General features: G+C 33.2%; 1 protein-coding gene across 1 annotated transcript in view; it reads right to left on the bottom strand.

Moving 5' to 3' along the window:
• Positions 1-3007: 3007 nt before the first annotated feature.
• LOC135136558 (adipokinetic hormone/corazonin-related peptide receptor variant I-like) overlaps positions 3008-14058 on the bottom strand; it is a 161473-nt gene continuing 150422 nt past the window's right edge. The window contains exon 7 of the mRNA XM_064065909.1: positions 3008-3386. Within this exon, the coding sequence (XP_063921979.1) occupies positions 3137-3386 (250 nt within the window). The 3' untranslated portion in view covers positions 3008-3136. The remainder of the gene's footprint in view (positions 3387-14058) is intronic.

The raw sequence follows: 14058 nt of genomic DNA, 5'->3' as shown, positions 1-14058 counted from the left end.
GGTGATTGCTGCTGGATTTTTATAAATCTTCCCCGGTAGACGACTACCTCTGGTGAAACCTCTTATTTTCACTTCAGCAGCGACCCCATTCCCTAGAGTACTGGCTTCTTTTGGAGATCGGTGACATCTCTGTTGTGGGGCCATACCTATAGGATTCCATGCTTTGCTTACTAGACATATCATTCTTCCGTCGTTGGAAGAGGCCACCTATATGCTGTAACAATTTTTCTAGCAGCTTCTCTATCTTGTTGTTTTTTTCTTTCTCTGTTTTTGCTACGCTGACTTTGTACGCACGAATCAAGGCCGCAGATGATGTCTAAAACCTTGATAGTTGTAAGACCTTCTTAACTTCAACGTCGCGAATGCCATTTACGAACGTTTCTGTAGCAAGCCTCTCTTGAAAACTTGGTGATCCGTCTGAGTATGCAAGACGCAAGACGTACCAGTCTCTTGACACCTGCTTCAAATTCTTGAAAGGATTCTCCAACTTTCTGGGTTTTTGTCTCCACTTGCGTTGCAAAAACCTGTCTCAAATGTTCATTCCCAAGTCGAAGTTCCAGAGCAGCACTTAGGGCACTATATCTGTCTCTATCTTCTTCAGGAAAAGTTTGGAGTACTATCTCAGCGCTTCGCAAAGCTATCACCAAAGCTGTAACTTTTTGTTCTTCTTCCCAGAGATTTGTCGTCGCTGCTGTTTCGAACTGCTTCTTGTATGATGACCAAGGTGTCTGACCATCATAAGTGGGTGGCTGAATTGTTCTGTGAGACATCATCACATTGCATGGACTGGTTGTTGTTGCATTTCTCATTATCTTTTCGAATTTCTTCATTTTGTTCTTCATCCTATCTTCTATACATTCCACTGATTTTTCTAACTCACTCTTTAACTGATGCTCCATTGATGCCACATTTCGTCCGACAATATTTTCCATAACTTTAATTTGTTCTTTAATTTCGTCTGTTACATTCCTGTTTGCTTCCACTTCCCTTTAGAATTAAGTCTCGATAGGCATAAATTCTTCCGAATTCTTTTCCAATCTGCCCGGAAGTCGTCGTTAAACCAGTTATTAATCTCAAATCTCACTTCCGACACCAGTGTTACGATGATCGGTTATTAAAATTGGCGTGGGTAAAACTCAACAATTTATTTTTTATTGTAACTCAAATTTACACGACTAATTACACAGCGATTATAAACAAAATAATTCCGGCGCAACTTTACTGGTTTTTCAACGATTAATAAAATATATTAATTAATCCATATATTATTATTGCCAATAGAATTTCTAATTTGTTTAATTACCTGTAAATTAAAAAATTTATGTTAAAAGTTTTTAAATAAAAATTCTAGTGCTCACCATATCGTAATCTTTTGGTAAATATTTTTTTCTCACAGTGCTTTCTGAGGGTCAATGCCTTCCTGTATATTTATGCATAAAATTTTTAAACTCAGGACAACTAACCTTATTCCATGGAATATTTGCTGCGGTAAATGCCCTACATAAATCGGTGCAACATTGCGTAAAATCATTGTCGGAACTAATGTTTAATAAAGTCTGTGTACTGGATTTATTCTCGTTCTTTTTATGTGCATTTAAGTGTGATTTTTTTTCACACTTAAACTAGGAAACAAAAATGTGAACATAATTCAAGCTTCAGTATTTTAAATGTTTACTTACAACTTTTCCACACACTTTGCAGAATAACTCACTGTCTTTGGTTGAAGGAGGAAATTGAAAATTAGTGTCCAAATTATTCCCTAACCATAATTTGATTTTATCTTTCATAGATGATTTTACCTTAGGCATTTTGAGGATTCTTTACTGTATGCACAAAAATAAAAACCGGCTCCAGCACACTCACTAACACGCAAAGACACTCACTATCACTAACAATAAACTTCTAAAATAAAATGCTTTTTCAGAGATTCACCTCCTTCCGGCTATAATCTAAATGAAATGCATGCCAGCGTTGTCAGTTGGGGACACCAACCCGTACCACTAAACTCAAGGGCGTTGTTTACAACCCATTTTTAAACAATCTGCCAGCCAAAACAATGAATTGACGGAAAATCTTTATTGTGCAAGCACGTTCGCTTCGTTGGTCGTGGAATCCTATTTTAAGCCTTTTAAAATTTACAATTAGATCGTTTAATTAACACTTTAGGTCTCTAACGGTAAATTAGGCATTTTAGGTAGTAATAAATGGGCATTAAATAAACAGAATTTTTTAAATTCGGATAAATATATAGATTCGCTGGACTGCCTGAAGTAGATATAAAAAAGCAAAAAACCTAAGATCCGAAGCCTACTTATAATTTAAACATTTCAAAGTTGTCAATCATTCGTAAAGTTGTGACTTAAACTTAAGGTGGAGCTCCATCTTCCAATCCTGTCTACATTAATGCGATCAAAAATAGAAATTTATTATATTAGGAATTTAAGTGATATTTTATGTGACGGAGTATGGACGATTAAAGGCCGAGTGATAGCGAGGCAAATTAAATCTATTTCAGTCAGATGAAGTCACTCCGAATGAAATACAATATTTTATTTTCAAACGCTTAATATCCTTGCTTCGTTAACAAAGTAATCATTCGTCCAATGGACTCGATTAATTGGCTTAATCTCAGGAAGTAAAAACTATTTAGCATTGACTTAACCATGGTCATTATCGCTGAAACCACGATGATTTTCACAAAAACGCATTCTGTTTATATTCTGACCGAATATAAGTAGGACGCTGCTCAAATACCCTGTCATAGAAATGAGACTTATTAAACCCTGGTTAACCAGTCTAACAAGTGCCATTTATATGACATTTGAAAATAAACAAGATTTTCAAGCTTATTTTGAAAAATGTAGCATTTTAGTCCAATTTTTAACAGTATTCTTTAGGGATAGTACAAGTTTTTTTTTACAGAAAAAATGGGTTTGCTTATATGTGAACCACTGCATATTTTTCTTAATACTACTCAAAATATTAAACAGAATAAAAAAACACAAAATTGGTTAAAATTATATATTTATCAAAACACAAAAGCAACAAACAAAAGCTCAACAAAAATGTAAAAGAAACAGTAATAAAATAACATTTTACACTCTACGATAACGTACACTTTAATATCATATTACCACTACTCAAGATTTTTTAATGAAATTTCAAGTGGCGCTAAACGTGTGTCATTTGCAGATGTTGGAAGACAAGAAGTTTTAACAGTTATTGTACTCGTTCTGGGGCTCACCTTTCTCCCTGTTCTTCGCGCCCGGATATTAAAAACTCCATAAACCACCGGATTCATGCAAGAATTTGTACAAGCGAACAAGAACAGTCCTCTTTGTACTCTCTGGTCCACTTTCAGCGCCGATGTTTTGTCCAGCCAGTACCTATGAACAAAAAAGACAATAAATGATTGCTTTCGTCGCAATTTTTTTGCAAACCTTGCTTGTGTCATTATTTAACGTCATGTCTAGTGAGTTGTAAAACTGCTTTGTTATTGTGTATGGGATAAAAGAAGGGATCTCAAGGACTCTCGTTAAGGAGGATCTCTAGGGACAATGCATACAAACAAATCTGTCAGTCTAGGGTCGAGTGGTAATCATATTCTCGATTATTATACGTCACGTGTGGTGCTTGTTGTTGGACGAGCCTATCGATAAATTCTCTAGATTTCGTAGTAAGGGCTAAATTTACGTTACTTAACTTGGTAATAAGCGTTAAAAGGGATCAAGTGAGCTCAAAGGTAAATTTAGTTCCTGTATCGATAAATTCTTGGAAATTTATTAGTACGCTTGAACTAATTTGCTTATTGGAGCTTAATACAGGTAAAATCAGTATGATGGGACGGAAGCGTATTACGTGGAACATTTATATGTATTTTTTTAACCCCAGAGTGTTTTTGTTAATACAAAACTAAAAGTATATTTTTGGATATTGACAAACAATTTCTACTCTGAACAGAATGATTTCGTTTTTATTTTTTTATAAATTAGACAGATTGCTGCTTTAGATGCAAATCTAAAAAGAATAGTTACACCCACAGAAAAAGTGTTTTTTGAATCTTGTTATATCAATATGCTAAAAAAAATACATTCGCCTTCGAAAAGTTTAACAGACTGAAAAATTGGTTGAAGCTTATTTCGACAGAACTTCCCTCTCCCCTAAAGCACAGTCTAGCGAATCTTGTTTCTTCGAAAATTTGTAAAATTTGATTTTGCCACATTTTACTTATGAGAAACTCTGTAGATAAACTAATGCAGACATGTAGACACGAATCATGTTCATATTGCAAGTCCGAAGTCGTAATCTTTAATCGTCGCTTTCACCATCGCCCATAAAAGATTGTTATACAGTCTAGATTTTTTACGAAAATTATTTTGATGTCGAGGGTAAAAAATTAAGGCGGATTCATAAATCAGGATTATAAGATGTAGGTTATAAAATTTAAATGGTGTTAACTAAAAAAAAAAAAACGTCATCGAATTGTTGGTGGGGATAATTAGACAAAAGATTAACCACGGCCCACCCGTCCCGATCACAATTGTGATGAATTTTCCATTGGTTGTTAGACCGAGGGGCGGAGCATAATTGCAAAATACATATTTCCCTACAAAAATTTTACATTTTGTACTTGTTTTAAGTTTCTTGTTGTGAAAAGAAGGCAACGTATGATAAAAAAAGTAAAATATAAACCCCGCCCACCCACCCTATCTCATTTGTGATGATTTATTTTTTATTCGTCGTGTGAGTCGGTAGGCAAAGCTTCATTGCAAAATGCTTATTTTTTTTTATAAGAAAATGCTATGTAAAACATGTTCTTCTTAAGTAATCGTATTCTTTAAAGAAAATTATACGTTTTGAGTAAAAAGAAAAGCGAAAGATTAAGCCCCAGCCAGCCGGATCTTAATTCTAATGAGTTTTTCATTCCTAAGTAGACTGAGGGGCGGAGTTTAATTGCAAAAGCCATATTCCTCTACAAAATTTTACCCTTTCAAAACATATTTCACAGGGTAATTCCTTGTGGAGAAATGAGAATTTTGCAACTAAGTTTCGCCCCTCGGCTCACAATGAATAAAAAAATCGTCACAATTGAGAGGGGGCGGGTGGGTGGGGCTTGTATTTTGTCCATTTGTTCTTAATATACGAAGTCATCTTTTCCCAACAAGAAACTGAAAACAAATTTAACTATCGTATTTTGTTTAAAGAAAACTATATATTAAGAAAAAAAAAGATTAACGACGGCCTACTCGTCCCGATCACAATTGTGATGAAATTTCTAATGGTTGTTAGACCGAGGGGCGGAGCGTAATTGCAAAATATATATTTCCCTACAAAAATTTTACATTTTGTACTTGTTTTAAGTTTCTTGTTGTGAAAAAAAGGCAACGTATGATAAAAAGAGCAAAATATAAACCCCGCCCACCCACCCTATCTCAGTTGTGATGATTTTTTTATTCGTCGTGCGATTCGGGAGTCAAAGCTTAATTGCAAAGTGCTTATTTTTTATAAGACAATCTATGTAAAACATGTTCTTAAGTAAACGTGTTCTTTAAAGAAAACTACACGTTTTGAGTAAAAAAAAGCCAAAGATTAAGCTCCACCCAACCGGATCTTAATTCTGATGAGTTTTTCATTCGTAATTAGACTGAGGGGCGGAGTTAAATTGCAAAATCCATATTCCTCTATAAAATTTTAGCCTTTGAAAACATATTTTTCATGGTAATTCCTGGTAGAGAAACGAGGATTTTGCAACTAAGCTTCGCCCCTCGGCTCACGATAAATAAAAAAATCATCACAATTGAGAGGGGGTGGGTGGGCGGGGCTTATATTTTGTCCATTTGTTCTTAATATACGAAGTCTTTTTTTTCCAACAAGAAATTGAAAACATTTTTCCAACAAGAAACTGAAAACAAGTTTAACTATCGTATTGTTCAAAGAAATCTATACATATTAAGAAAAAAAAAGATTAAGTACAGCCCACCCGTCCCGATCTCAGTTGTGATGAATTTTCCATTCGTTATTACACCGAGGGGCGGAGCGTAATTGCAAAATACAGATTTCCCTACCAAAATTTTACATTTTGAACATGTTTTAAGTTGCTTGGTGTGAAAAGAAGGCAACGTATGATAAAAGGAGCAAAATATAAACCCCGCCCCCCACCCCGTCTCAATTGTGATGATTTTTTTTTATTCGTCATGAGTCGGGAGGCGAAGTTTAATTACAAAATGCTAATTTTTTATAAAAAAAATTGTTAGGTAAAACATGTTAAGTAATCGTGTTCTTGACAGAAAACCACGTTTGGAGTAAAAAAAGACAAAGATTAAGCATTTTTACCATTTTAGACATGTTTTAAGTTTCTGGTCGAAATAACTTTCGATATATTAAGAAAAAAAAGGTAAAATATAAACACCGCCCACCCGCCCTATCCCAGTTGTGATTATTTTTTCTATTCGTCGTGAACCGGGGGGGCGCATCTTAATTGCAAAATTCATATTTCTCTACAAAAATTTACCATTTTGAATCTTGTTATGAAAAGAAGATTACATATATTTAAAAAAAAACAAAAGGCTAAATATACGCCCCGCCCACCCGCCCTATCGCAGTTGTGATGATTTTTTTTACTCGTCGTGAACCGGGGGGCGGAGCTTAATTGCAAAATTCGTATTTCTTTACAAAAATTTACCATTTTGAACATGCTCTAAGTTTCTTATTATAAAAAGAAGATTACATTAAATATAGTTAAAAAAAAACAAGGCTAAATATAAGACCCGCCCCCCCGCCCTATCTTAATTGTGTTGATTTTTTTTTATCGCCAAGACCCAAAGGAGAGGAATTTAATTGCAAAGTTGGTATTATTTCTTTATAAGAAATTACCATGTAAAACATGTTTTTGAGTATCGTTTTATTCAAAGAATACTATGTATATTAAGAAAAAATTAAAGCCAAAGATTAAACTCCATCCATACCTGCTCTGATCTAAATAGTAATAAAGTTTTTATTAGTTGGCAGACCTAGGGGCAGAGCCTAATTGTAAAATCCGACGTGTCCTTACAAAAATTTACCATTTTAAACGTGTTTTGAGTTTCTAAGAAAAAAAATCATCACAATTGAGATGGGGTGGGTGGGCGGGGTTTATATTTTGCCTTTTTGTTTTAATATGTGCAGACTTCTCTTGACAACATCAAACTTAAAACATGTTTAAAATGAAAAACTTTTATAAGAAAATATCGATTTTTTAGGCTCCACCCCATAATTGCAAAATCCATATTTCCTTGCACAAATGTACCATTTTAACCATGTTTTAACTTTCTTGTTGTGAAAATATGACTACATATGTTAAGAAAAAAAAAGGCACACAAACGATAGACAAAAGATAGGCTGGCAAACAGGCAGACGGAAAAGGGAGACCTAGTTTTTTTAGTCTATGGGTCATGAAACCTCGCGAAAACATGAAAGTAGTCTCCAACCCAATAGACCGCATTACAATAATTTCCTTATTAACTTGATGACTTTTGAAGTTGACGACCTGATATCTAATTGAATGACATTTAATCAAGTGTCTGCGTAATCAGTTTAAATGTTAAAAACTTTTTTTTAATCTCGTCTGTGAAGTTTATGAGATTGTTCAAACAGTGGTTAAATAAAACTTTACTGAGGTGGGATATTGCATGTGCTTCCGTAATATCTTTTATTTTTAACGGAGTTAAATAAAGCTTTTGATGTGTTTTGTCTCTTGCTAAGCATCCCTACAAACAAGTTACCCTTGGTTAAATAAAACTCCAGACACCTGAGAAAAACATTACGCGTCTCGTATTTTATTTTACAAGCGACATCTCACTGTCATTGTTTTCCTAATTATGTAGAACAAGAACGAGTTGTTTTCTCGTTAAATTAAATTAGGTATTTTTTTTTTAATTCTAAATAACACTGAATCATTACAGAAGTGAAGAAAATTTTCATTTTACTAAGGCAAAAATGTGAAGAGTGTTGTTAATATTCGAAATATTTGTTGGAAAAACACCGTACAAATGTAATAGATTAATAAGCTTAACAGAGTAATCAACTTTTTATTTTATTCTACCTTCCAAACCATAATGCACAGTTTTAAAATAACTTGAATTATTTTATTTTGCTTGTTAATCTTACTGTAGCTCAAGAAATTTAAATATAGAACAGCAAAAAATAAATATCAAGAACAAAAAATGTAATTGTTAAATTTACCTTATTTTATGCGGATCTACACAAATTCTTTTTCATACAATAAAATTCTTCTAAAAATTGTAAAATTATGTGCAGACTCGTAAAGTCAAAATTTTAATTAATGAAATACACGAAACTTGACGTATGGATCAATTACAATTAATTTTCTGTAAATAATTGTTGATTTATCGCTCTGCTTGATTAGATGTTCTTATAAATTTGTATGTGTGAAATTATCTCCATTAACTTCGTTCACCACAGCATTCTTATTAGAAAGATAAAGTGTAGTTATAATCAAGTAAATTAGCGTAATAATTACTTTATTCATACAACATGTCGTTACAGCTAAAATTAGTTCATTAAAATAGACCAGATTGAGCTCTTTTCTCCATTGAAACAAATGGAACTAACTTTAATTTACCATTACTTGATTCATTGTGTACATATAAATGAGCCGTCTATATTCCACCAGCATAAATAGATATTATTATGAAAATGAAGTTATGACCAGAATAGAAAAGAGAATTACCCTTGGCTTCAAAGGATATAACAAAGATACACGTTAGCAAAACTTGTACCCAAACACTTCCCTAATTCCAACACAATAAAATCTGAAGTTAGAACTGACCCCGGTAAACTGGTCCATATACTAACACTGAATTAGTTTATAATAAACAAACGATAAATTCGTTAATAGTGATTTTAATAATGAGAATCTGATGAACGGCGTTTATGTGAATTAGTGAACGATCGTATATTGTAGGCTGTAAAAAAACTCATGATGAAGTAAAAGAACTTTACAATGACGCATGAAAGCATAAGTGTATACTCTGTTGGTTATTACCAGTAATTCCCCTGAGCATAGTTATATTCACAATTGAAATGATATTTAACTGCACACATTATATCCAAGACCGTATTAACGATAATTGCACTCGTTGTAACACTTATAAGGGTTGTAACTTCTTTGTTACGTTCACTTAAAATTTATTGCCGTCATATATAATTCTCCTCACTTTACTTTTCAAAGATTAATCAACATTCATTGCCATTTCCATATTATATTATGGTGGGTTTAATAATACTTTATTCCCAACAGGTTAGTTTTAGTTAGATCAGTTGTTGGAAACACTTGAACAGTGGATGTAGATCACAAAAAACAAAAACAAAAAAAAAATGCTCCGTAAACATTATATACTACGACTTTAAAGAGATCCATATTATTTATAACAGAAACTTCAGCTATTTTGTTAAATTATTCACAGATTAATTGAACTGACTGGAATTTTTACTTAAATTTTTGATTGCTTTCATTTATTTAGTGTTAATTTGTCCAGCAGGACACTACTTAGGTACACACATCAAATTAAAATAGTCAATTTTGACGCTCAGTTACGAAAGCAAAACAATCAATTTAGATAAATGGAATAAGAAAGGTGAACAATTACACACGGTTGTCAGATTTATCTTGAACAATTGTTAAGTTTTTTTGTAACATTATGAAACGAAGAAAACTAGTGACCAAGACATGATACTTCCAAAATTATTTTGAGAAATGAAAATGCAATTAGTTTCATGTAAGTAGGTGCTCAATACTAAATGTGAATTAAAATATGGACAAATATCTGAAAGAAAGATTTAACATTTTGGTCTCAGGATTTTTAAAATTAATTGTTACTGTTCGACTCGTAGATCAATGTCGTATGAAAAAAGAATAAAAAGAGTGCGTCGACCCAGGGATGCAAGGATGGAGTTTTAACTCTGTGTTGTCAGTTTATATAGATTGAATACGTGTACGGGGCGAAGTCATTAATTTTTTCTTAAAAAAATGGTGTAAAGTTGTTTCGACAGAACTTCCCCCGCATCTCCACAATTTACAATATGAAATATAACGATTTTGTAGAATTTCAATATTCACCACCATTTGCACCAGTTATTTTCGTCTTCATTTTCTGCTCCTCTGTGTTCAGTTTAGATTTCGGTCAGGTGGCAGCAACATCGGAGCTCCGTTTTGGCTTAAAAGTGGCACGTGTTCGCGAATTTCTAATTTATTGTTAACAAATATCAGTGAAAATGTGTTGCGTTAGTGCTGTGGACACGAACGAAATAATTTTCCGAAAAGTCCGGAGAACTGTGAGTACGATTTCAGTTTCATTTTCTTTGGTTTCTGTGATTCGTTCACTCGACAATGTTTAAATTTTGGGGAAATTTTCAAAACGATTGAAGTTGGCGGTCAACGCTATAAATTTTCACGATATAATTAAATAATATTTAAACGTATTTAATATTATTTATAATGTTTAATTATGATAAATATTAATATGTGATAATTAAACCGGAAACCGTTTTAGTAAAAACACGAAGTTATTAAAAATAAATCAATTTGTTTAAATATTGTTAAATTAACCCGGAAAATCTGCAATTTCTCGGACAAAGTATGAAAAATAGTTTTTGCAATCTCATCCTCACGTACGATGACGTCATTGTCACGTGAGCTACCTGAGCAAAGGTCACATTTTTCGGTCCTCTGTGTTTAGTTTTGATTTCGGTTTGATGGCGGCAAGATCAGCGTTTAGGCTTAAATGTAGACTTCTTTTCTCGAATTTCTAATTTATTATTAATAAATATTAGTGAAAATGTGTTGTATTAGTACTGTGAACACGAACAAAAACAGATATTTTTCCGAAAAGGACCAAAAACTGGGTAAGTAAGACTTCAGTTTTAATTTATCAGGTTCCTTGATTCGTTTACTCGACAATGTTTAAATTTTGAAGAAAATAATTAAATAAAATTTAGACATAATTAATATTATTTATAATGTTCACATATGGTAAGCAATAATATGTGATAATTAAACTGAAAACCGTTTTACTAAAAACTATTGTATTAAAGACAAATCAATTCGTTTAAATATTGTTAAGTTAACCCTGAAAATGTCTAATTTCCCGGCCAAAATATGAAAAATATTTTTTGCAATCTCATCGTGATGTACGATGACGTCACAATCACGTGAGCTACCTGTCCAAAGTTCACGTTTTTCGATCCTTTGTGTTCAGTATTAATTTCTGTTTGATAGCGGCAAGATCGTCGCGTCCTTTTGGCGTAAAAGTAGAGCGCTTTCGTGAATTTCTAATTTATTATTAATAAACATTAGGGAAAATATGTCGTCTTAGTGTTGTGAACTCGAGAAAAAATTGATATTTTTCCGAAAAGGACCGAAAACAGGGTAAGCACGACTTCAGTTTTAATTTATCAGGTTCCGTGATTCGTTTACTCGACAAAGTTTAAATTTTGGGGAAATTTTCCAAAGAATTGAGGTTGGTTGGTCAAAGCTATACATTTTCGCGATACAGTTAAATAATATTTAAACATCATTAATATTATTTATAACGTTTAAATATGGTAAGTATTAATATATGTTAATTAAACTTAAAGCCGTTTTCCTAAAAACACGAAGTTATTAAAACAAATCACTTTGTTTAAACATTGTTAAACTAACCCCGAAAATATGCAATTTCGCGGTCAAAATATGAAAAATAATTTTTGCAATCTCACTGTGACGTACGATCACCTCACCGTCACGTGAGCTACCTGAGCAAAGGTCACATTTTTCGGCCCTTTATGTTCAGTTTAGATTTCGATCTGATGGCAGCAACATCGGAGCTCCGGTTAGGCTTAAAAGTAGGGCTCTTTTCGCGAATTTATAATTTATTATTGATAAATATTAGTGACAACGTGTTGTCTTAGTGAACACGAAAGAAAATGGATATTTTCTTCAGTTTTAATTTATCGCCTTCCGTGACTCGTTTACTCGATAATGTTTCAATTTTGGGGTAATTTTCGAAACGATTGAAGTTGGTCGGTCAAAGCTATAAATTTTCACAATATAATAAGCTGATAATTCACAAAATACCGTATCCATCATTTTTAAAGTCCGTGTCTCCGGCTTTAGAGCACCCCGGCGTTGCCTTCCCCGGAGAGGGAGCTGGCGTTCGAGCGAAGGCGCCACCCCCGGCGGCGTGAAAGTCGCCGCATAAGCTTGGTCGACCAGACGTGTTTCTGATATCAGCGATACTAGTCGACCCAAAGCTTGGCACCCAAGTACGCCGCCACCACACGTTATCGGCGAGATTCCAGACCGTCTCCGGAATCTCGTCGCAAAAAACCGGGATGCAGACAGACAGACAGACATATGAACAAACAGACGGACAGACAGATGGAAGAGACCTATTTTTTCGTACTCTAGAGGTCATGAAACATCTCGCGGATTCTAACATTTCGGTACCAAGGGACTGATCTACTGCTACAGGGTATTCAGGACTGTTTGTGGAACAAAGAATAAGTAATAAAAAAAATTCTTCTGTCCAAACGTAGAATAAGAGCCCTTGAAACTTTAATCTTTTCGAAATTTCACGATATTTTAATGCACTATTTTGTGTTTGGTACCTGAAATCGATGAGATTTTCATTATTCAAAATAATTTTCTAGGTATCTTGTCTTAATTTATCGTATTCTTCATTTTATAATGTAACAAGAATCTTAAAAATTGTTTAGGATGCATCTGACAACAGTGGATAATTTTTCACGTTTTTTGATCCATCTATCTAAATCTACATTTTTCTCCAACCGTCATAAAAGCATGACGTTTTTTGACTGTCAGGGATCTCTAAGGTTAACGTTTTCTTTACTGAGATAATAAAAGACGGGATCCTAGAAACAAACAAGTCATTTTTTATCTTAGGAGCTAAAGTGTTACTTTTACTTTTAATGTTTGAAAATTTTCCATGACTACATCGAAATAGGCTACTTTATTTTCCAACGAATTTTTGGTTAATTTTAATTGTTCAAAAGCAAAAACGAAATAGTTTCGTGATTGCGGTTGGAGAAAAAATAGTATATATTATTCGGTTCTAAAGTGTCTTTTTTTGCCTCGCAATAATTGCTTTCGCTCGGCTACGCTTCGCTCCGCCTCGCAATAGAAATCATTGCTCGTCAAAAAAAGATACACTTTAGAACCTAATAATGTAATATACTATTTGTTTTTATAAGTGAGCGTCAAATTGAAGTAGGATTTTTTTATGATTTTTCTCGAACTTAGACTTGTGAACTTAACAATGTACCGTTGAGTTGATGCGGCATTTTTTGAACACCTGTATATATGAAAAACTATTTGTAAGCACGTACCTAGTATATTTTACGACATAGCTTTATTTCATTTATTGAGATGAGGTCTGAATAGAGGATGAATACCTAAATGTCAAATCCTGTTACTGTAACCTTTAATTAAATGTCATTTTTTTAGTAAAACTTAAAACAAATATTGTGTATGCCCTGAATCTTAAAGTGTACGTAAAATTTTAGATTAATCGGTATCATGGATCAAATATCCATTCTCTTCAAATTATTTTCAACATGAATTTACGACGACAAGGAAGAATGTCAAGAGGTTATTCGATGCTCAAAAGTTTTTCTAAACGTACATCGTACCCACGACTGTATGCCGCTATCACGTTGAAAGTCACCTTCTTTGTGGGGTTTGATCAAAAGCTTTTTGTATCAAACATCAAGCGCCGAAGTCTGTCTATTGTTCCTGATTCTTTCCGTAATTACAGCACTTTATAAAAGAAAAACAATTTAATTTCAAGATACAAACGGGGTTTGAATTAAAATTAAAATATTTTAGTTTGATACATTATTATTATTTTCCTGTTTCTCTTTTAGCCTCACTTTGGTGACAATTTTTTGTTGTACGTTTTTTTTTGTAACTAAAATAATCCTCTGTATTATATCCCATTCACTCGTCAACTTAAAACTTTTATCGTCCTAATAATATAAAATAAAGTTCATTTATTTGAAAAT

Source organism: Zophobas morio, unplaced genomic scaffold, assembly GCF_036711695.1.
Source record: "Zophobas morio isolate AGI-343-1 ecotype UQ-CSIRO unplaced genomic scaffold, CSIRO_AGI_Zmor_V1 ptg000026l, whole genome shotgun sequence".
NCBI lineage: Eukaryota > Metazoa > Arthropoda > Insecta > Coleoptera > Tenebrionidae > Zophobas > Zophobas morio.
Note: the sequence above shows the minus strand (reverse complement) of the source record. Positions and strands in the feature narration are given on the sequence as shown.